Genomic DNA, 24,758 nt, shown 5'->3' with positions numbered 1-24,758 from the left:
ATGGAAGTTCCTAGGCTAGGGGTCGAATGAATCAGAGCTACAGTCACTGACCTACACCACAGCCACAGCAATGTCAAATCTGAGCCGAGTCTGCAACTTGCACTGCAGCTCACAGCAACACTGGATCCTTTAACTCACTGAGCAGGGCCAGGGATGGAACCCGCATCCTCATGGATACTAGTCAGGTTTGTTACCACCAAACCACAATGGGAACTCCCTGGTTTTTATTATATTTCTACCAAAAAAGAAGAATTAACACCTGTCCTAGACTTTTAGGTCATTTGATTTTTCTACTTTCTCCTGTAGAGTGTGCATCAAAACTCTTAATATAAGAAAAAAAGTCAAGAGATGTAACATATTTTAACAGACATAATCTTACTGAAAACCCTTTGGAGATATACCAGAACTTTCTAACATAGGTTAAAACTCTGATCTTCTAAGGAAACTCCAACTGGAATTAAAACTAGGTAACTTTAGATCAGAGAAAAGTAAATGACTGTCTTTTTTGTCTTAGCTTTATTACAAACTATTGCAAAAACTTTGATGAAAGGAGAAATAAACAAAAAAATTGGGAATGAAAATGATATTCCCGCACCTATGAATATATACAAATGCAAAATTTATGATTTTGTCACTGTTAAAACATTTATCTTATGAATTCAAGAGACTTAATTTTCACAGCAGTATTAAAACTTTAAGCAAATATTTGTATCACTTGTTAAGAGAGGAGTCCTAAGGAGTTCCCATAGTGGCACAGCAGAAACAAATCCAACTAGGAACCATGAGGTTGCGGGTTTTATCCCTGGCCTTGCTCAGTGGGTCAAGGATCCGGCATTGCCATGAGCTGTGGTGTAGGTCGCAGACACAGCTGGATCTGGCATTGCTGTGGCTGTGGTGTAGGCCGGCAGCTATAGCTCTGATTCGACCCTTAGCCTGGGAACCTCCACACACCGCGGGTTTGTCCCTAAAAAGAAAAAAGAAAAAAAAAAAAAAGAGAGAGAGAGAAAGAGAGAGCGTAGTCCTAGAGAAAATTACTCTTTATTACTTAACTGCTGCTCTTTATTACTTATTACTCTACACTTACTGCTGCAACACAAACTTGCCTGGTCTAATCTAAAACAAAGAAATACCCAACACCAAAAACACCAACAACACTTATCCCTTTGAATAAAAACATATTGAGTTATAGCATTCAGATTACAAGTTCCCAGTGTTCAGACTCACAGTCATTCTTGGTCTGAGTGTCCTGAAGCTGCTTTTCCAGAACACTCAACTGAAAGAGATGCTCCTGATGCTGTTTGGTCCAGTCAGTTCTTTCTGACGAGAAAAGCTTTGGGAAAGAGATACATTTACTGGAAAAGGCATGGCAAATACTGGCATGCTAAGACACTCCAAATCATCACCTTGCTTCTGTTTTTTAAATCTACTTTTAAGGTTTGACCAGAGGAAAACTGGCCAACCTCATGAACTATGTGAAGACAATGAAAAAAGGAAAGGATTATTACAAGCACCTGGACTATCCATCTTGCTTTCTTCCAAACAAACAGCAAGGGATCCATCTACACCAGTGACTACATCGGGGCCAGAGTTTAGACTAGGGATGTTTATCTCATTATCAGAGAAGCAGGCCAAGTAACAATGTAGAGAATACAACCCAAATAAGCTAAGGCTTCATAAAGTCATTTCCTTCCTGTAATGCTCATACTTTGAGGGTCTTTTTCATACATTTTCTGAGGCCACGCTCCCAGTCTCACCTCCTGCATCTGAGCAGAATGATGTTCCAGTTTGTCAACGTGCTGTTGAAGCTTCAGGTTTTTATGCTCTTCTTCATCCAACTTGACTTGAAGGGCACTCATTTGTTCCTACAACACAACAACTTCAGGGGTCAAAAACTCTCTTAGGAGTTTCCGCCGTGGCGCAGTGGTTAACGAATCCGACTAAGAACCATGAGGTTGCGGGTTCGATCCCTGGCCTCACTCAGTGGGTTAAGGATCTGGTGTTGCCATGAGCTGTGGTGTAGGTTGCAGACGCGGCTCGGTTCCCGAGTTGCTGTGGCTCTGGCGTAGGCCGGTGGCTACAGCTCCAATTGGACCCCTAGCCTGGGAACCTTCATATGCCGCAGGAGCGGCCCAAGAAATAGCAAAAAAAAGCCAAAAAAAAAAAAAAAAAAAACCCTTTTAATGGACATGTCAAACATTCCACCATTTCTTTTGCATTAAAAAAAAAAAATAAAATGCAAAACCTTATATGGACAAAGGTAGCAAAGGCTAGCATGGAGCCAGAAAACAATTTCAAAAGACTAATGATTTCCCGTGTTTAGAATTATACCTATGGCCCATCAAAGTAGATGATTTGAAACACAAAGGAAAGAAGTGATTAAAATTAAAATCATAGCTTAAATCACAGCACCATCTTGAGATTTCTAAGAAGCTTTTTCAGGGCTATACAGAGTGATTTGATCAGAAAGGGCTCTATGCCTCTGAAAGGACAAAATTTTAGAATTTTGGGTGATTTGGCTCCCTTTAAGTTTTACTAGACAGAAGAAAATTTTTTTTAAAAAATAAATCACTGATTTCTGAGCTATGAACTTTACATGTTATTTCAAATACACCAAACGCTGTCTAGAATTACATCTCTTGTAAGCTTCTTTCAACTTATTAATCTTCCTTAACAGATACAGCACGGTGCCATATAAATCAGTTCTGGAACTTAAAGTTAGTGGCAAACTGATCTTTTTACACATGAGAGAACCAAAGCCCAATGAGAGTGGAAAGTGACTTGCTAAACACTGCAAAGTAGATTAAAAGAACAAGAGGAGCTGATTTCTAAGCCAGGGACCTTTACACGCCCATCCTTAAAAAATCCAATTCTAATACTAAATAGGTTTGAACACTGCAAATTATGAGAGTTAAAATGATAAAGAAAATCTGTTTTAATGAATGTTGAGTTCTTTCTAAAACCAAATATTACCTGCACCATTCTAAGCTCTTCAGAAATGGCCTCAAAAGCTTGTTCATTCATCTCAGGTGGCATTGGCTCATTTAAGATGTCATTATCAAAGGTGCTAGAATTCTGAGCATGGACAGAGCCAAAGCTCTCTGGTTCAGGGCTAAATTTTAGTACTGGTCGAGACCAGAGATGATAAGCCTTGGTTGGTGTCGTTATAATCTGCAGTAAAAAACAATTAGGAAAACAATATCAGTACACATGAAAAAAATAGCATTTCTAGTAATTGTGTGATCAGAGAGGATAAAAACCTAATTCTGTTCATCATAATGAAAGACATTATGTTCAAATGTCTTGATCCCACAGCCCCTGAAACAGTTTAAGAAATTTTCAGGAGTTCCCGTCATGGCTCAGTGGAAACGAATCCAACTAGGAACCATGAGGTTGCGGGTTCAATCTCTGGCCTCGCTCAGTGTGTTAGGGATCCGGCTGCCGTGAGCTGTGGTATAGACTGCAGACACATCTCAGATCTGGCATTGCTGTGGCTCTGGCGTAGGCTGGAGGCTACAGCTCCAAATGGACCCCTAGCCTGGGAACCTCCGTATGTCGAGGGGGTGGCCCTAAAAAGATTAAAAAAAAAAAAAAAAAAATTTCAGGAGTTCCCATCATGGCCTAGCAGTAACAAACCCGACTAGTATCCATGAAGATGCAGGTTCAATCCCTGGCCCTGCTCAGTGGGTTAACAATACAGGGTTGCCGTGAGCTGTGGTGTAGGTCTCAGAACCTGAGTTGCTGTGATTGTGGCATAGACTGGCAGCTACAGCTCCGATTTGACCCCTAGTCTGGGACTCTCCATATGCTACAGGCACGGCCCTAAAAAAGCAAAAAAACACACAAAAAAACAAGGTGTAAGAGTTCTCTTGTGGCGTAGCAGGTTGAGGATCCAGTGTTGTCACTGCAGCAGCTCAGGTTGCTGCTGTGGCATGGGTTTGATCTTTCACCTGGGAAATTTCACATGCTTTGGCAATAGCCAAAAAATAAAAAATTTAAGAAATTTAAATAAATTAAAATTTAAGGAGTTCTCATTGTGGCGCAGTGGTTAACGAATCCGACTAGGACCCATGAGGTTGCGGGTTCGGTCCCTGCCCTTGCTCAGTGGGTTAACGTTCCGGTGTTGCCGTGAGCTGTGGTGTAGGTTGCAGACTCGGCTTGGATCCCGCGTTGCTGTGGCTCTGGCATAGGTTGGCGGCTACAGCTCCGATTAGACCCCTAGCCTGGGAACCTCCATATGCCATGGAAGCAGCCCAAGAAACAGCAAAAAAAAAAAATTAAAATTTAAAAACAAGGTGTAGAGTGAAGTGTATCATATGCTATTATTTGTGTAAAATAAAAATATAAGATAAAGAAACAAAACAAAAATCAAAAAATCTTGGTGACACTGATTGCCTCCGAAAAAGGTCTTGGTTGGGTGGAAAGACAGCAGAGAGACTTGTCACTATATACTCCTTTACCTTAATTCCTGTCTTATGATGACCTATTCAAACAAATGCATATAATTACTTTGAAAAGGAGTATGTTATCGACACAAAAAGCATCACTGATAAAGATAACCACTAGAGATAAATATCTATCTATTTTAAAGTTTAAGATGTATAGGGAGTTCCCTGGTGGTATAGTGGTTATGATTCAGCCCTTTTACCACTGCAGCCCAGGTTCAACCCCTGGTCTGTGAACTGAGATACCACATCAATCTGCTGCACACTGTGGTCAAAAATAAATAAATAAAAATAAAGATGTATAAGGAAAGTTTTTAGGATCATCACTATCTTAACCTTTTACCTTCCTTGGGTATTCCCCTACTCTCATTTTCAGATGTTCACAGTTCTTTCATGAGAGCTATGCTTATTAGGGGAACAGCCCCTCCTGTAATCCCCAGTGTCACTTTTGATCCTTTAGTGGTCTTTATCTTTAAGATTTCTACTCTTCCACTGCCACCTTTGAGCATACAAAACATGACAGCAACAACTGCCATATACTGAAAGCTACCAGGGGCCAGGCAATTTATCTAATGCTCTAAAAAAAAAAAAAATCTGTGATTAAATTAGCCTTATCTCCGATTTAGATGCAATAAATGAGGCTCAGAAGTTAAGAAACTCTGCCTAAGATTAGTGACAGCTTAGAATTTGAACCCAGGTCTGATTTCGAATGTTCTATCCCTACATGACCCTGCCACTGAGAGAATACATTAGAACACTAGGAACAATGTTACCCTTGGGTTAACCATCTGCAAGGGATTTTGTCTGTATCTGGAGATAATCTGTGCAGACTCTCTTCATTGTTAACAAAATGAGACAGAACGAATTTAAGATTGATATATTCCTTCAGATGACCTACCTTAAGTGTTTCAGCATGAATTTTATTCAGCTGAGAAACTTCTTGCCGCTTACAGACTTTTGTTGCTTCCAAAAGGTTTTCAAGATTAAGATTTGCTTTTTGCAAAGACTGAAGCTCTGATTCTAATTCCAGCTGCCTTTTCCTAATAAATATAATAAATAGAGTATTTCAGGAAAAAAGCAATGTCATATATTTGCAGAGTACTTTACAGTTTATCCTCTCACATAACTTTATAGTTGTCTCTTTAAATAAGAGATAGTCTCAGCTATTTATCCTCATTTTCTAATTGGGTAAAATATAGCTCAGGTTGACAGAACATTGTAAACCAGCTATAACAGAAAAAAATAAAAATCATTAAAATTAAAAAAAAAATACAGCTCAGGGACTGATGACTGTTTAAGATATTCAATTAGCAAAGCGGTAGAGCTCCAATTCAAAAGCCCAAATAATCCACAATGAAGCCATCATTTGATATGATATTTTTAAAACACTTATATATTTCACAATAGGGTTAATCTTAATTATAATCTGAGGTTTATCTTTGCTTTCTTTTATACAAAGAGCATTAAGTAGAAATATTAACAAACCTGTGATTTCTAAAAATCCTGATATGATTCATAACAAGTGATTTAAATGTGGTGGCCACATAAAGAATTTACTATGTAAGTTTAACAGACACTCATCTCAATAGGTGTATCTCTTTTTTTTTGCTTTTTTTTTTTTTTTTTACTTTTTAGAGCCACACCCATGGCATGTGGAGATTCCCAGGCTAGGGGTCTAATTGGAGCTACAGCTGCTGGCCTACACCACAGCCACAGCAACACAGGATCTGAGCCGCATCTTCGACCTATACCACAGCTCATGGCAACGCCGGATCCCTGACCCACTAAGCGAGGCCAGGGATCAAACCTGCAACCTCATGGTTCCTAGTTGGAATCGTTTCTGCTGCGCCATGACAGGATCTCCTCAATAGGTATATCTCTTGAAACATTTGTATCATTTAGTTCACTGAAGATTTTATTAAAGACTAGAGGTTTAGGTCAATTATAACGCAATTTTTAAATTATGAGTAAAGAAAAAAGAGCTAGAAGCAAGCTCTTTTTTTGGTCAAAACCCTTAGTTGCTGTATGAGAATATTTAAGGTAAATGTTCACTGATTTAGTAGAAGAACTTGAATTACCTCCTGTCATGAAAGTATCAAAATCACAACTAACTGCTGAATGACAATTGACAAATAAGCTAAATGCTCAATTAAATTATCAATGCTATAACACCAAAACAAACACTAAAATAAGCAGGAACATGTATTTATACTTTACCTAGTTAGTTCTTTGAATTCTTCATATTCTTGCTTTGAATTATTCAGTTCTGCCTGAATTTGCAGGAGTTGTGCTTTTAACTTCTCAGTGTTTGCTAATGAACATGGTTCTTTCAGAGCTTTGGGAGACATTCCTTGCTGACCGGATAAGGAAACAACATGGTCTTTGAAAGACAAAAATAACAGAATACAGTTTCTAAGTTCTCTGCTGGGTATCAATTTTGAAGCACAAGGAGGAAAAAAGGAGAAATGGGTTGGAAAGCAGACCCTAAAATACAAGAGCCTGTAACTCGAGGAGACATAAGACACAACACAGTGTGTCAAAGAGTATTATAAGCTGTTTTTGAAAAGCTGTGAAGGCACAGGAGGGAAGGATGTATTTAAGGCAGCACTTTTTCCATTAAGAGAAAGAGTAAATAATGACCAAAGTATAACACACATACTGCTGGAGAGATAAAGATCATTAGTTGAGTCATGCAGGAATTGGTATTAACAGTTGAGGAATTTTAGTAAAGGAAACAAACAGCAAAGGCAGCCAGGTGAAAGAACTTGGTATCATCTACCAGGTAAAAAATACTAATATTCAAGGACTGCTTAGAAGACTGAATATGTTGAAAAAATGCCACTGAAGAGTTCCCGTTGTGGCTCGATGGTAACGAGCCCAACTAGTATCCATGAAGACATGGGTTCAATCCCTGGCCCTGCTCAGTCGGTGAAAGGATCTGGCATCGCTGTGAGCTGTGGTGTAGGTCACAGATGAGGCTCAGATCTGGCGTTGCTATGTCTGTGGCGTAGGCCAACACCTACAGCTCTGATTAGACCCCTAGCCTGGGAACCTCCATATGCTGCAGGAGCGGCCCTAGAAAAAGGCAAAAAGACAAAAAAAAAAAAAAAAAAAAAAAGAGTGCTATAGGTTGGCTCTTTGCGCCCTCTTGAAATTCACATGTTGAGACCCTAACTCCCAGCATAATGGTATTAGGAGGTGTAGCTTTGTGGCAATTAAGACCTGAGGTTTGAGTCCTCATAAATGGGATCAATACCTTAATAAAAGAAGCCGAAAAAGAATACTTGCCCCTTAATCTTTACGAGGTTACAGGGAAAAGACAGCTTGTAATGAGCCCTTATCACATACCAAATCTGCTGGCACTATGATCTTAGAATTCCCAGCCTCTGGAACTATGAGAAAAAAATATCTAAAAGCCAAAAAAAAAAAAAAAAGAATGGGAGAAGGCTTAAAAAAGAAAAAAGTATTTTTTCCCATTATTGTGGAATAAAAAGATTAGAACTCTCTCAATTTCAACCTAAAAAGAAACAAAGACTGATCAGAGTGTGATGAAAGACCACGAAAATATGCACGCTAAGAATGGAGCTAACAGACTTTGTTACCAAATCCCAGAGCATTAACATCAATAGATACAAAAATCAGATCAGTACCAACTAAATCACTTTTCAGAGTAAACGTACACTTACAGAACTAGTGTATAACAAACAGAACACTGGTGAGCGTGATCCACAACCACAACCTCAGGACCAAACACTGTGCTGGCGGGACCATGAGTCTGATCGCTCTCTCACTCTGTACAGATGTTCATCAGGTGGATAAACATTTCTGCTCTACACTTGTTCATGTTGTCATTAGTTAAGTACTTTTCATTTCAAATACTTAAAACAGGAAAATTCCATTTAACAAAAATGTACAGTGGTATCTAAATCACTCTTTTACCCATGAGACCGAGATATATAATGAGTACTTCCTGCTAATAGGTGTGTATTAGCCATCATAAAAATTAAGTACGACAAGAAGTTTTGCACACCAGGTCTAAAGGCTAAAATGAAGTCCCTCAAAGCAAGGCAAGAGCAATGCCCTTAAAAATAGCCCCCAGCCCCTAGAAGGCAGGTATACGACAATCATGTCTTACTTTTGTCATTTTTCTCTGTGCCAGATGCTTCTAAGAAAGCTTTTTCCAGTAACGCAATGGTCTGGGCATCCATCTCTTGGGCTCTTTTCACAGGCTCTAACAATCTCAGTCTTCTGTTCTCCTCCCTGAGGGAATGATTTTCCATAGCATATTTTGCAACTCTGGGGTGGTGTTCTATCTGTGAGATAGAAGAATTACAGACTTACATATCTACAAACTTGTCCTTAGTGAAGGAGTCTTTCTGAGAAGCCAAGACACAAAACTGCGAACACAGCATGTGCTGTCCTGGTAGCCTGCTGCGCCCCCTGTGGAGAGTCCCTGGCTTTTATGATCAGTTTGAAAATGTGCACATTCTTCAACTCTCAACTCTACTTTTGGGTCTTGAAACTTTAAATTTCCCCACCTACCTACCCCTGAAACTTTCACCCAGGCACCTAGGGATGATGAGCACAAGGGTGTACATTGTGGCAAATGCCCCATGCAAAGGAGACTGTTAATTTTTTTTTTTTTTTAGGCGACTGTTTAACAGTGAGAAGAACAAGGAAACTCTCTACTGACAAGGGTGGAATGCCCTCAAAGATACATCAGGTGAAAAGCCAAGGTACAGAAAAGTGTGTACGGTCAGCTGTCTTTTGTGTACACAAGGAATAAAAGTAAAAATATCTATCTACATTAGTTTGAAAATGCACAAAAACCTCTATAAACACTCTTAATAATTGATTATCTTTGTTTTCTGATGATGTGCCTGTGTCAACTTTTCCAGGGAAAAAGAAAACCAGCAAAACTTCTACAGGCTCACTGTAAAGAGACTACTGGGAGTTCTCTGTGGCACAGCAGGTTAAGGATCCAGTGTTGTCACTGCTGTGGTGTGGGTTCAATCCCTGGACCGGGAACTTCTGCATGCTGGAAGGAATTGTGCCTGGCCTGCTGGGGCTGTGGCAGCAACATCACCACAACTTCAACCCCTTCCGCTTTACGTTTTACTATTCTGGAAAAGGTTGTGGGGTGTGAAGGGGAATTATTCAATTATACTGTCAATTAATTCATTTAAAACACTTTCTCTTGTTTTAAACTATAAGAATTTGCTGACCCATTTGGTGACTGTTTTATATTTACTTTGAACTTCTTTTATTTTTAGAATTAGTGGGAATGTCATCACTCACTTGTTCTCGCAGAGTTTGAATCTCGTCCCTCAGTTCTGACAGCAAACGATCCTGCTCCTCAGGCAGAAAACTTCCCCGGGATTCTTTGTGGAGCTTCTCCAGGCGCATGATTTGATCTTCTCGGAATTTCACAATCATTTTATTAGACTGTATAAATTTTTCTTTTTTGAGGGTGAGGTCTTCCAATTGAGTAACCTTTTCTACCAGAGACTTTAAGAAATTTATAATTTGGTTAAACGTGAAAAATTGAGCCTCCCTGAATTTTCATAAACCAATCAACAAACACTAACTTCATATTTAACCTCAAAGGCAAAATTAGATTTTCACAGCCCTTTGTTTTCATTTATTTGTACTATTTATTTCACTCAAAAAAGCTCCACATAGTTAAAGCCGAATCTCCTTTCTACTAATTCGGTTTCTTACCTTCTTTTCCTGTTCAGATTTCTTAAAGAATAACATTGCCTCTTGGAAATACTTCATGTAGTTAGTCTCATTTTTGTCTGTAATTGGCGCAATAAGAAAGAAAGGGGAAAAAATATTTTACCACTCAAATTTTAAAAAGAAGAGATGAGCTAAAATGGTCTTTGACTGCTCTCCATCAGTTTGAAACAATCAGACTCTTTTCATGAGATCAAGGACTTCAAATTAACCCAGTTGTACAAAATTAGATATTCTTTTAATAAAAGTCTCTTATCCCACTTAGTAAGTAAGCATATAAAGGCTACATATGACATCACAGAATCTTGGAAGCGGATCTAAATGAAATTTATTAGCATCTCTTTTTAGCACTTATTAGGGATGAATTACTCAAAATTATTTCTACTTCCCCTTCCCACCACATCTCACAGAACTCAGTACCTGTGTGAACCACGTCTGGTTACAAAGTACTGTGTTCCCATATAGGTGAAATAAACAGGAGCAAATACTTGTGGAAAACTTGGGTAGCTTTATTGTGTTGTGCCTGTCATCGAGGGTTCTCATACTAGTATTGGCACCTGGATTTCCTCAAGGTACAGGACGCTGTGCCCGTCTTACCTCTGGTCGGAAAGCTTTCTGGTAGTATCTGCCCTGAAGTAAGCTGAGCCAGCTGCTCTTTGAGCCTCTTCACTTCTGCTTGGAGCTGGGTCACATTTCCTTGTGTGTCTTCATTTACCACTGCCTGTTCAAGAGTTTTTAAAAAAGCACTGAAAGAATGTTTTTTGAGTCATATAGTCTTGTTTATATTTGTTTACATGATTTGGATTGACAAAGACCAAATAAAACTGCACTTGCATCTCAAAGAGTTCAAAGCCCACAAGAATCACTGTGCTGGGTGGGGAGGGAGCTTCTTCCCCTGTGCCTTCATACCTAGAGCCACAGACTTTCCCCTTCCTGCTCCTCCCTTATGCCCCATTTAGATCTCTGCTCTGCTGACTGGCCCTGGCCCCCGCTGAGTACACCTGGGATCTAGGCATGTTTCTACCACTGCCATCTTCCTGAGACTGACAGCCCCATCACCTCCATGAGAGTCACCTCCCTGTGTCTTTGCCCACTAAAGGGGTGTGAGGAACTGTGGGGCTGGCCTCAGCTCCACTGGCTTGGAAGAGATCACCCTCTCCAGAGGAATCTGACCTTGTATTTCCTAACAGTTCTCCTGGAAGGAGGAGTTGGTTTGATAGCTCCATTTCTATTTTGTTATCATACTAAGTGCTATTTTAAAGACATGTCTTATTTGAGATGATTTCTAAGAGGTTGAAAAAGTCCCACAAAACATACAGGGTGATAACATGAGCCCAGAGCAAAGCACCAAGCAAATCAAATACCCAATACTCCAGAGTGAGGAGAAAACATCTGACAGCCCTAGGCTCGCCTCGTTCCTATCTTAAGCCGGGTCTGCACACTGGGAGAGACTGCTCACCCTTAAACAAGTCCCAGATATCCCAGCCACTTGCCCATGGGAGGCTGTAGCAGAGGACTTACCATTGGTAGTGACTAGTATAAGGCTCCTGCTTTTATTGTTTTATGTGTTAAGAAGCCATTTCTAGTTGCTTCTGATTCTTATGGACAGCCTCATTACAAGGCACACATGTATATTCTGACATCACTGTCACATTGGTGACATCATAATTCTAATTATCCTTGCAGTTCTCCATTCTCTAAAAACTTTAGTAAGTCCTAAGAGATATGGTCAGGAAGTTCTAATGATTTCTCCTCCTCATTTAGAAATGCCTCACCTGGGGGTCAAAATCCAATAAAATGAATGAATAACCAGACCTATACTCTTCTGACTTACCCAATGGAAGAAGCAATATGGACCTCTTCACTTTTACCATGCTAGGATCATCAGGGATTCTATTTTGGCAAGTAAAAATGACCACTTTCTGTTTGCAGAGATTGAGAGGAAATTCATTTGCCAATTTACGTTCTGGATTCTTTTGTCTAGAACCAAAGGGGCCTCCAACCTCTCTAAAACAAGTGGGGGCTTCCTGATCTTTTGACGGTCTGTACCAGCACATGAAAAAGTGATGCTTGTTCAAGGGCCAAATAGAGTCTGCTGCTTTTTTTAAAAAATAAATTGCATTCACCACAGCCAAGCCCACATGTTTATGTATCATCTACAGATGCTTTTTCACTACAAAGGCAGAGCCGAATAATTGGCACAGAGACCATATGGACCAAGAAATCTTTCGCCCTTTACAGGAAAATTTTTCTGACCACTGGCATACATGAATATCTCATATATAAAGAAAAATGAAAAATCCTTGGTATTATAGCAAAAGTCAAAGTTTGTCACTATCATCAAACTATTTTCATAATAGATCTGCTAGCATGGTTTAGCAAACAATTTAGTCTCCAACCCAGTTATAAAGGAAAAACTTTGCCTCCCCTTAAGAAAAAACTAGCCCAACAATAATGATCATAACACCTAATTTAGGTCTCATTTTATGAGTGATACACGAGGCTAAGAAAGACAAAATAGAAATCTTGTGTAGAGTTATGCTTTCACAACAGAGAAATAGATAAAAGCTAATGTTAATATCAGGACAATCACAAAAGTAAGATAACTGCAAGCTTAAATATTTTTCTAATTTACTTAACTATACTCAGTATTTTACCTTATTTTTAATCAGCTTGGCTCTTTGAGCAAAATTAAGCGTTGAAAGGGTTTCCCCGAAACACCGAGATCCAGGATGAACATTTGCAATTATGGCTGTTTTGGCATTACCTCCAAGGGAATCCTGTTTAATGATATGAATGGTGAAACTACATTTTCAGAGGTGAAACTACAAGGTCTTCTTTAAGCAAATAATATGTATACTCTTAGCATCAAGGCCAGGAGATTATCTGACTGTCAACCACAGTAAGCACAGCCAAAAAAGGGAGCCAGGAACCCAATGATCTACTTTACCCGGAGGAGGAAGGTAAGTTTGGAGTCTCTGTAGCAAACGTGTCTCTGTTTTCCATTCCCTACATCCACAAGCGCAGTAATCACCTGGCCCAGGCAGCTCAATGATCGGTTTATGTTACCTGCTTCCTAGAGCGTAGGGGGGAAAAAGAGCAAAAAGAGCAAAAATTTAGGTGCACTGTTTTCTTTTTAGTATTTTGAATTAAGATATACCTGGCAGGTTGGCAACTTTGAATGGAAAGATAAGACAAGGACAATATTAGTTGAAGATAACTAACTTTTCAGCAAAAACATGTCCTCAGCTCTCCCCTAAACTTTTCCTTTTTGAGGCACACACTGCAATTTTGCTGTTATTCAAATGTGAACACAAATACCACATGGAGGAAAAAAAATATCAGTGTCACCTCATGATATTAATAGTTTTAAACTGACCTACACATAAGGAAAAACATTAGAAGACCCCTGGTGGTCTAGTGGTTAGGACTTGGTGCTTGCAACCACTGTGGCCCAGGTTCAATCTCTGGTCTGTGAACTGCACAGCATGGCCAAAAATTTTTTTTTAATTTTAAAATAAAATATAATTGTAGTTCCCAATGTGGTTCAGGGGGTTAAGAACTTGCTTGCTCAGTGGGTTAAGGATCCAGCATTGCCACAAGCTGCAGGGTAGGTTGCAGATATGGCTCAGATCTGACATTGCTGTGGCTGTGGCGTAGGCCAGCAGCTATAGCTCAGATTTGACCCCAGCCCATGAACCTCCATGTGCCACAGGAGAGGCCTTTAAAAAACAAAACAACAACAACAAAAAAACTCCAAGAGAACAGAGAAAAAAATTTGGAGTAGTACATTAATAGGTATAATTTTCAATCCTATTATGTTAAAATGTTGCTCTATTATAATGGTATGGTAAATAATAATCCACCCCTATGTCTGAAAAAGCCACTGATGAATGTATCATAAGAGACTATTCAGACTAATTCTGTAACATAATAAAACCCCTTTAAAAGAATGATCTGGGGAGAAAAGAAAAATGTTTGGGTTAAACATGTTACACCAGACTTTTATTGTAGGTAGCATATTTCAGTAACTAGATCTACAGCAGTGAGAGTATAGAAAAAAAGGGAGAAGTAAAAATTAAAAAGCAAGATGCACTGAGTTGAGAGTTGTCACTGTCTGTTACCACTCAGAAAGGTGGTTTAGGGCCACAGTTGAGAGTACTGTCTGTGGAACTGGACTACTACTATTTGAATTGCAGCTCGACTCTTAGCTATGTGCTCTGCATAATTTACTCCTGCTTCTTTAAAATAGAAAAAATAGGAGTTTCTGTCGTGGCTCAGTGGAAACAAATATGACTAGCATCCATGAGGAGGTAGGTTCAATCCCTGGCCTCGCTTAGTGGGTTAAGGATCCTCAGTTGCTGTGGTTGTGGGGTAGGCTGGTGGCTACAGCTCCAATTCAACCCCTAGCATGGGAACCTCCTTATACTGCAGGTGAGGCCTTAAAAAAAAAAAAAAAAGAAAGAAAAGAAAAAATAATAGTATCGTTTTCCAGCGTTATTGGCAACGTTAAATGAGTTAATATATATAAAGCATTTAGAATGGGTCCAGCATATAACCTATTACAAATATAGGCTATTATTCTTTGCTTCATGTCTGCACAGAAATACGAACCTGAGACAGCCTGAAACTGCCCGAGAGCTCAGAAGGCTCAAATCCTAGCTTTTAGTGCAAACAGAAGACTCTCCTCTACCATTTCCAACTCTTCTCTATCAGCCCCCATATATCCTAAACTATAGAATCCACACTTATTTTGTTGACCATACCTATTACAATACCAATGCATATACACACTGGCAATAAATATTCTGAGAACATCTGGTCCCATTGCTAATACCTTAGCCCAGGTTGAGGTCCTTAACCCTTGATTCAACCCAAGAACTACTTCTTCCCTAAGCTTCCCCCAAGCAAGCCATGTCACACCCATGACCCCTGCTACCCTTGGACTATCCTCTCTTCTGGCATGAATTCAAATACTCTTGCTACCTACCAACTTGTCCTATGTCATGTATGTTTATTGTTCTTGCCCTTCAACAAAAATTTATCTTTTGGATGAAAACAATTTCTTAAACCTTTGTGCCCTCAAAACACTTAGCATAGTGTTGACTTGAGAGTGCCTTCTTTTTCTGATAATAATTCAGTCAAGTTGAATTGAAGACCACAATTCCAATCTTACCTTCAATCTCATCCCTTCTGCGTGGGTATCTTTCTGCCTTTCAGATCCTGCTAAATCCACCAGGTTGAGAAGCGAGGTCCGTATATTCACAGTCTCATGGCTTTTCTCCATTGACTCTATCGTAATTGTAAAGACTGCATGAGACCTAGAGGATTCTCTATTCATCGATGTCGATGCCACACGTCTGTTTCTCCATCCTCCAGACAACACCTAGGCAAAAGGAAAATCTTCTATCACAACTTCTGAGTGCTCACAACAGACACTAACATTAGTAGGAAATTCGTAAAGGGTGGTGAGAGAATACCGGTCTATTGAAGAAAATACTCAAGTTGTTTTCCTTTCCCTTTCCTTTTTTGTTTCCTCTTCATGTCAGGAAAGAGAACAAGCAGGAAATCAGAAGGCAGAGCATCTAGAATGGGTTTTTGTGTTAACGAAAATCACCAAACCTCAACGCAAGTACAAAAATCTCTCTGAACATTTTTCTTTTACCCAGATATTGAGAACATTAGATAAGATAAATCTCAAAATTACCTTCACGTCCAAAGTTTTATCAGTTCTTTTGGTCTACAAAGTTTTTGTTTTCCCTCCCTATTCCCTGTGGTAAGCAGCCTATGTGAAGATTCAGACTGCAGACCCTGGAATCAGATGAACATTGGTTCAAGACTTGACTCCACTATTTACTAGCTGTGTGGTCTAGGGGCCATTGACTTTTTCAAGGCTCAGTCCCACATTTGTAAAGTGGAAAATACCTGCTTTTTTCTATCTGTCCCACAGGGCAGAACATCTTAAACTGTAATATGTATGTTAATCAGCTAGGATCTGGTTAAATTTCAGATTCTGAGAGTTCCCTTGTGGAGCAGTGGGTTACTGATATGGCATTGTCACTGCAGCAGACCAGGTTGCTATGGCATGGGTTTGATCCCTGGTCTGGGAACTTCCACATGCTGGGGGCACAGCCAGAAAAAAAAAAAAATTTCAGATTCTGATTCAGGAGTTCTCGTTGTGGCACAATGGAATTGGTGGCATCTCTGGAGCTCTAGGATGCAGGTTTGATCCCTGCCTAGCACAGTAAGTTAATGGATCTGGTGTTGCTGCACCTGTGGCACAGGGTGCAACTGTGGCTTGGATCTGATTCCTGGTCTGGGAACTCCATATGCCAAGGGGAGCCAAAAAAGAAAAAAAAAAAAGTCAATTCTAATTCAGTAGATGTGAAGTAGAGCCTGAGATCCTGCATTTGTAACAAGCTCCCAGGTGACACTGATAATCTGAGAAATACATTTTGAAATTACAAGGTCATAATATGTATTGGACAAATGCGAGAACCAGCAGCTTACCTCAAAAAGTAGATTTAAAAAATTAAATGCGGGGAGTACCCGTCGTGGCACAGCGGAAACGAATTCGACTAGGAACCAAGAGGTTGCAGGTTCAATCCCTGGCCTTGCTCAGTGGGTTAAGGATCCAGCGTTGCCATGAGCTGTGGTGTAGGTCGCAGACATGGCTCAGATCCTGCGTTGCTGTGGCTGTGTACAGGCTGGCAACTACAGCTCCGATTTGACCCCTAGCCTGGGAACCTCCATATGCTGCAGGTGTAGCCCTAAAAAGACAAAAAAAAAAAAAAAAAAAATTAAATGCAATGATATATACAAAGGAAGTAAGAACAAAGGGTTTAGGCTTTAGTGCAGTGATCTGGAACTGAACCTACAGTATTTCCAAGGTATGTCTGCTATCAAGCTATAATATCAAGACAGTTTTTCTGTGTGTGGTTTTTTTTTTTTTAATTGACCATGCCTGTAGCATGCATAAGTTCCCAGGCCAGGGACCAAACCCAGCCACAACAGCAACCAGAGACACAACAGTGACAACACCAGGTCCTTAACCCACTAAGCCATCAGGGAACTCCAAGACAGTTTTGTATTAGTGACTGATTCAGATACATAGATTAATGAAACAGAATACAGTCAGATATAAACCCATACATGCATGGTCAATTAATTTCCATCAAAGGTGCAAGGGCAACTTAATGAGAAAAAGAAAATTTTTCTTCAACAAATGGTACTACTTACAGGATCAAAGATAAAAAGGCAACCCAGGAGTTTCTGCTGTGGCACAATGGGATTGGCATTATCTCTGCAGTGCTAGGACAAAAGTCTGATCTCTGGCCCAGCACAAAGGGTTAAGGCTCGAGTTGCCACAGCTGCACATAGATAGTAACTATGGCTCAGATCTGATTCCTGGCCCAAGAACTCCATATGCTGTGGGGCGATCAAAAAAGAAGAAGAAAAAAAACCAGGTAGGTCATTCTAATTACGTATTTCCAGAAAACAGACAAAGGTGATAGTAAGGCAAGACAAGTAAGGTAGGAAAGAAGAAAATTACAAGTCCATCAATTTTTAACACTGATAAAATCTAATCCCATATTTTATCATGTTAACACTTTAAATGAGAAAAAACATATAATCATCTCACTTGAAGGTATAAAAAACATGTGACAAAATTTAATACATATTCTTGACTTGTTTTTTTGGCTATACCCATAGCATGTGAATGTTCCTGGGCCAGAGATCAAATCCACACCAAAGCAGAGTCTCAAGCTGCTGCAGTGACAATGCTGAATCCTTAACCTGCCGCCCCACAGAAGAACTCCCCATATTCTTGATTTTATGAAGATAGTTAGCAAGGTTGCTGATTATAAAAACATTCTATTTAAAAAGCCTGCAGGAGTTCCCATTGGGGTACAGTGGAAACAAATCCGACTAGTTTCCATAAGGACACAGGTTCAATCCCTGGCCTTGCTCAGTGGGTTAAGGATCCAGTGTCGCTGTAAGCTGTGGTGTAGGTCACAGATGAGGCTCAGATGTGGTGTGGCAAAGATCAGTGGCTAGAGCTCCAGTTCGACCCCCAACCTAGGAACTTCCATATGCCGCCAGTGAGGCCCTGAGGAGAAAAAAAGAAAAAAAAAAAAAAAAAAAAAAAAAAAAAAACACCCTGCAGGAAGAACTGCTAAAGGAACATGAATACTAACAAATTGTCTGCCAGTGACCTCCAAGACGGTTTTTTAAGAGTGTATGAATGGGACGAAAAACACCAAAATAATACAAAATCAAGGGGTCAAACTTCTAGTTTAACTAAGGGGAAATTTATGAAATGCTGCCATATTCTCTTTTCTTCTCATGAACATTCTGTGCTATGGCTTTACCAAATATTTTTAGTAGCTCAATTCTTTTTCTTTTCACAGCATGCTATGTTGCCTACAGATCAAATCGCTCAAGGCAGGGTACCTGATAGGCTTCAGCAGCTGATGTCACCACCTGCTCCACTGCACCAACAACAAAGACTCCCTTCTTAATGTGTTCCCTTAAGTACAGTCCAGCTGATGCAGCGTCCAGAAGGTCATAGATCTGCTCATTGTAGATTTCAATAAAGGAACATTTACAAAGAAAACTCTTTCCAGCTCCAGCCTGTAAAGAGAAGTCTCATTTAGTTACATCCTTTTCATGAGTTCATCCCTACCTTTCTTGAGCATTCATCTTTCACTTGCTTCACAACATACAAATTTCCCACATTATTCTTTGATCCTAAAAGTCTGCTCAAAAATGTAGTTTCAACATATCATTACATTCTAAGGCCGCATCAATGGTCCCAGGAGCCCTGAAGTTTCCATCAGGGCTGCAGAGCCAAGGCAGGAGATAGGACCTGAGCATTCCAAATGGGCAGTTCCATTTTTTGTTTGCAGTATAATTGACATAGAGCATTATACTAGTTACAGGCACCCAACATAATGATTTGATATCCGTATATATTACAAAATGATCACACTAAGTCTAGTTGACATCTGTCACCATATTTAGCTACATATTTTTTTTCCCTTGTGATGAAATTAGAAATTCCATTTTCTCTTTTTTTTTTTTTTTTTTTTTTTTGGTCTTTTTTGTCTTTGTCTTTTTAGGGCCACACCCAAGGCTAGGGGTCTAATCGGAGCTAGAGCTGCTGGCCTACCCCACAGCCACAGCAACGCCAGATCCAAGCCACATCTGCGACCTACACCACAGCTCAAGGCAACACCAGATCCTTAACCCACTGAGTGTGGCCAGGGATCGAACCCTCAACCTCATGGTTCCTAGTTGGATTTTTTCTGCTGTGCCACGACGGGAACTCTGAGATTCCATTTTCATCTGTGTTATACATGGGACTTCCCCATAAAGTTGTATTTGAATCAAGTGTTATATTCCTCAGATGACTAAAAATGATGTATTTTAAAAGCCTCTCTACAGGATTTTTAACCACAGAAATGCATGTCATTCAATTTGTTTCACTGGCACACAATTTCCATGTCTAAGTGCAATGGTTAGGGAGAGCTTCTGTAAAGACATAAATAGTAAAACAATGTTATATATCAGTTTCCTGGGCACATAGGTAATAGAGTATATAACATTAATGGCTCATAAGCCTGGAATTCACCAAGCTAAAGAAGCACCATCAGGAGAATGGGCCAAAGGAAAATGGAAGCCCACATCACCAAGACGATGGAGCCACATTATACTTGAAATGAGGAAATCATGACAGGTGGTAGCAGGTACTGCAAAGGAGGTTAAGAATGGGCCCATCACTACTGGACATCATGAAGATCTAGGGACAGCTACAGTCAACTGTGAGCCTAAGTGCAGGTAGGTGATGGGGTTTAATCAATCTGTTTTTCCTCAGAAAACGCCACAGCAACACCAGATCTGAGCTGCATCTGTGACCCACACCACAGCTCACAGCAGCACCATATACATAATCCACTGAGCAGGGCGAGGAATCGAATCCACATCCTCATGGATACTAGTTGGGATCTTAACCCACCGAGCCATACTGGGAACTCCCGGAACTCCCTCAGTTTTATCTTAAGAACTGTAAGGTTTTTCAATATCACACTAGCCTATCCACATTGTAGAGTACCATCTATGCCCTTCCATGTATCATGAGCTAATTACTAGTAATTAACTACTCGAAACTAGATATTTCACAGAATCACTTTATTTTCACAATAGATTTTACCTTCTCTTTTTCACGTTCAATTAAGGAAAACAAATATTCAAAACTTCGTGGGATTACTCCTCTCAGGTTATGAGAAAAATTATCAGATTCAGACGGTCCTAAAGAAAAATTAAAAAAAAAAAAAGATATATGGCTATTCATTTTTACTCTGTAACAAGAGTCATTTAAAATGACAATACTGAAAGGCAATTTATACATAAGAGACATCTTGAATAATCATTCTGGGGCCCCCACACAACTTAAATTTTGGTCTGTGAGAGATAGCATAATAGAACCTGCCTATCAATGGGATTAAAGGACCCACAAGAGCCACTAACCAATTTTAAAAAGCAGTTGTTTAAAATATCCAACTAGGTACCAAGTTTGAAATTTTTCCTCAGTGCCAGGTACCAAAACTAGCAGAAATAATGAATAATTGTACTTTATTGTTGCATTTGACATTCAGTGTCTTAGGCTGACCTTTATACACTGGCTGTATGGACACAGGGTAATTACTTAACCTCTCAGCATTTTCCACTATAAAATGGCAATAACTATCTCATAGGATATTACTAAAAATCAGCAATAGCTACTAGCATTTTCTTATCTGAGCAGGAAAAGACAAGCTGGTAAGAAAGATACTGTAGGAATATGTCATAAGATTTCTATACAGACAGAAAACTGCAGAGCAAACCTATCTCTATTTTATTTATACTGGGGAAAGGGGGAGAAGCGTGTGGATATGTAAATAGGATTTTTTTGAATACTAATTCAAACTATAGCTATATCTACCAGAAAAAAATACATAGCTGGAAATGATCTAGAAGTCACTATAAATATTGCTTAAATATGCTTTAGTGACCAAATGCACTAACAAAATGCTGGTGCATGCATGTTACAGAAAATAAATTTTAAAATATTATCTCATCGTGGTGTGCTACACCTATAATATTTTCAATGGCCCTTGTAAATTGTACCTTAAAAAAAAATACACACACACACACACACATATATATAACAGGGTAGAAAAATGCAAATGAACAAAGAGGACAAATATTACAGTATGTGCAGGTAATTTTATAAAATTTCCTGCTCAATACCCTACAAAGATATTCACTATAGTTGCTGTCATCATCTCTTGCCTAGTGTCCTACCTCAGCTGCTAACCCTGCTTCTGCTCTAGCCCCTACTATAATCTCTGTTCCACTCAGCTGCCTCAGTGGTCCTTTTAACTATACATCAGATCATGGGTAATTCTTTTCTTAAAAAAACCAAAAAAACAGAAACAAAAACACAATTTTCTGGTGACTTCACATCCCCTCATAAAAAAACTCCAAAATCTTTGCCAGGTCCCACAGAACCTGCCCTCAGGTTAAACTCCAACATGCCCCTTATTCTGGAAGATTCCTCTCTAGCCCATCAGTCTTCTTGCAGTTCCTAGAACACTCATGAGCAGACTCCCAACTCAAGGCCCGTACATTTGCAGTTTTTTCTATCCCTTTATTTTTCCTCACAGCACTTAATGACACTTCTAGTGTCATTACTAGACATTTATTTGCTTTTAATGGTGCATCTCCCCCAAGAATATTAGCTCTACAAAAGTCTGGACATTGGCTTGTATTTGAATAATCCACAAGAACCTTGAAGAAGCCTGGCATATTGTAAGTACTCAATTGTATATGTTGTTACAACCTCAGAGAGGGGAAGACCTTTCTTGTAACTCACAATTCAGAAACCAATAAAAAAGAAAAAAAAACAAACTGGAATTCAACCACATAAATACAAATGACATAAGAAAAACTTAAGTCAAAAGACAAAACCTGGGAGTTCCCATCGAGGCACAGTGGAAACGAATCCAACTAGGAACCATGAGGTTGCAGCTTTAGTCCCTGGCCTCACTCAGTGGATTAAGGATCTGGCATTGCTGTGAGCTGTGGTGTAGGTTGCAGACACAGCTCAGATCCTGCGTTGCTGTGGCTGTGGCATAGGGCAGCAGCTGTAGCTCTGATTCAACCCCTAGCCTGGGAACCTCCATATCGCTGGTGGGGCCCTAAAAAGCCAAAAAAAAAAAAAGCCCCCCCGCCCCCAAAGAAAGATAAAACCTGGAGTTCCCATTGTGGCTCAGTGGATTAAGAACCCAACATAGTACCTGTGAGGATTCGGGTTCAATCCCTGGCCTCACTCGGTGGGTTAAAGAACTGGCATTGGTATGGCTGTGGCTGTGGTGTAGGCTGGCAGCTGCAGCTTCAATTCGACTCCTAGCCCAGGAACTTTCATATGCTGCAGGTGTGACCATTAAAAAAAAAAAAAAAAAAATACAAAAACTATAAAGGACCTGGTGTTGTGGAAGTAGAGGGTCGGATTCAATCTCTGGCTCAGGAACTTCCATATGCCATGGGTGAGGCCATAATAAAGCAAACAAACAAATCTAGAGAAGAATCTGTAATCTGTATCAGAGACAACTAGCTAACTTATTTTATGAAGAATCCCTATAAATAAGTAAGAAAAAGACAAGCTAATTTTTAAATATGAAATAAGCTTAAATGGGCATTTTACAGAGAGGTTATTCAAATGGCCAATAAATGTAAAAAAGGTGCTGCTGTCAACAGACATTAGGCAAATACAAATAAAATCACAATGAAATAGTACTACACATGCTCCAGAATGGCTAAAACTTAAAACAACTGACAATACCAAGTGTGGACACAGATGTGGAACACCTGGAACTTCCTCATCTACCCGTATCTATCAAGACCCTATAACCCAGCAAGTCCACTCCCAGAAGTTTCAAGTTCAATAGAAATGAACTTTAAAAGATATAAACAAACAAAGAAAAGTTCATAACATTATTTATATGGTCTAAAACTGTCCAGCAACAGCAGGATGGAAAATGTGATACATTCATACAATAGTATATGGCAATGGAAACAAACTACTCCTACGTGCAACAACATGTATGAATCTGAGAAACCTCATGCTGAGAGAAAAGCCAAACATGAGAGTAAATACAGTAAAATTTCATTTGTAGAACTATAAAGACAAATAAAATTAATGATGACAGAAGTCAGAGTAATACATACTTAGAGGGGGTAGAGGTAGTTACTAACTAGGAACTTTGATGTGGGCGGTGGTTATACAGGTTTACAAATAATGTAACTATTCATTAGGCCCACTTTGAAAACTGTTCATTGAGTACATACTCTGTGCTAAGCATTGAGCTGCGAACACAGTTAAAAACAGATTTTGCTATCATGGAATTCTCAATCTAACAAAAACCTGGGGAATATCCTTAATTTTATGAGGTCAAAATCATATAAGAAAAGTATGCCCTCCCCAAAACTGTACCAGGTTCTGTCATCACAAAAAGAGATTAATCTCTAGTTTACTTACCCATCATAGTAAATGTTTTCCCTGAGCCAGTCTGTCCACTGTAAAAAAGAATGTTTTATATATTATTCTTATACATGAAATTTAGAAGACTACCCTCCTATTTTAAATGGTGTACTAGTGTATACACTTTCCCCACAAAGAACTTTCTTTCTTAAAACTACATCAGGTAAAAAGCAAATGATCCATTTTCTTTCCTGTTCTACCACTAAGAGCTAATTATTCTCAACTGTCACCAGACAGTTCCAGATTATACAAACACAACCACTGGACTTATCACTTAAATTATTATTTATAAATGAATGGTGCATTTCATACTGCTCTGCAACCTGTTTGTTTGCTTTTTTGTTTCTTGGGTTTTTTTGTTTGTTTGCTTGTTTGTTGTTTTTTTTGTTTTTTGTTTTTTGTTTTTTTTTTTTGTCTTTTGCCATTTGTTGGGCCGCTCCTGCGGCATATGGAGGTTCCCAGGCTAGGGGTCTAATCGGAGCTGTGACACCAGCCTATGCCAGAGCCACAGCAACGCGGGATCCGAGCCGCATCTGCGACCTACACCACAGCTCACGGCAACACCGGATCGTTAACCCACTGAGCAAGGGCAGGGATCGAACCCGCAACCTCATGGTTCCTAGTCGGATTCGTTAACCACTGCGCCACGACGGGAACTCCTTTTTTGTTTTTTGTTAGGGCCACACCTGAGGCATTTGTAAGTTCCCAGGTTAGGGGTCTCATCAGAGCTATCGCTGCCAGCCTACACCATAGCCACAGCAATGCCAGATCCAAGCCGCATCTGTGACCTACACCACAGCTCTTGGCAACACCGGATCCTTAACCCACTGAGCAAGGTCAGGGATTGAAACTGCATCCTCACGTCAAGTTTGTGATCACTGAGCCACAATGGGAACTCTTGCAAGCTCTTTTTCCCTCAATTTTACCACAAATATTTTTTGAAGTTGGTAAATAGCAATCTACCTCATTACTTCTAATAGTGTTCCATAAATATG

The 24,758-nt window shown here is 39.6% G+C and overlaps 1 protein-coding gene across 12 annotated transcripts in view; it reads right to left on the bottom strand.

Annotated features, from left to right (window-relative positions):
* Positions 1–24,758, bottom strand: part of KIF15 (kinesin family member 15) — a 74,833-nt gene that overhangs the window by 29,308 nt on the left and 20,767 nt on the right. For 8 of the 12 annotated variants that reach the window (XM_021071747.2, XM_084987923.1, XM_084987925.1 and 5 more), the window contains exons 5-19: positions 23,761–23,798; positions 20,392–20,489; positions 18,633–18,812; positions 15,355–15,564; positions 13,129–13,254; positions 12,836–12,958; positions 10,776–10,899; positions 10,164–10,240; positions 9,741–9,950; positions 8,578–8,755; positions 6,660–6,822; positions 5,341–5,482; positions 2,971–3,168; positions 1,755–1,862; positions 1,225–1,330 (exon numbers count right to left, since the gene is read on the bottom strand). In XM_021071747.2, coding sequence (XP_020927406.1) covers positions 1,225–1,330; positions 1,755–1,862; positions 2,971–3,168; positions 5,341–5,482; positions 6,660–6,822; positions 8,578–8,755; positions 9,741–9,950; positions 10,164–10,240; positions 10,776–10,899; positions 12,836–12,958; positions 13,129–13,254; positions 15,355–15,564; positions 18,633–18,812; positions 20,392–20,489; positions 23,761–23,798 — 2,081 coding nt within the window. Of the gene's footprint in view, positions 1–1,224; positions 1,331–1,754; positions 1,863–2,970; positions 3,169–5,340; positions 5,483–6,659; positions 6,823–8,577; positions 8,756–9,740; positions 9,951–10,163; positions 10,241–10,775; positions 10,900–11,699; positions 11,851–12,835; positions 12,959–13,128; positions 13,255–15,354; positions 15,604–18,505; positions 18,813–20,391; positions 20,490–23,760; positions 23,799–24,758 lie in introns of those variants that run through there. The other 4 variants (XM_084987928.1, XM_084987929.1, XM_084987927.1 and 1 more) reach the window with 3 other exon arrangements.

Source organism: Sus scrofa, chromosome 13, assembly GCF_054392235.1.
Source record: "Sus scrofa isolate SSC_HxYL_T2T_F1_AM1 chromosome 13, Sscrofa_HxYL_maternal_Yorkshire_Landrace_v2.0, whole genome shotgun sequence".
Taxonomy (NCBI): Eukaryota; Metazoa; Chordata; class Mammalia; order Artiodactyla; family Suidae; genus Sus; species Sus scrofa.
This window is presented reverse-complemented; position numbering and strand designations above follow the sequence as displayed.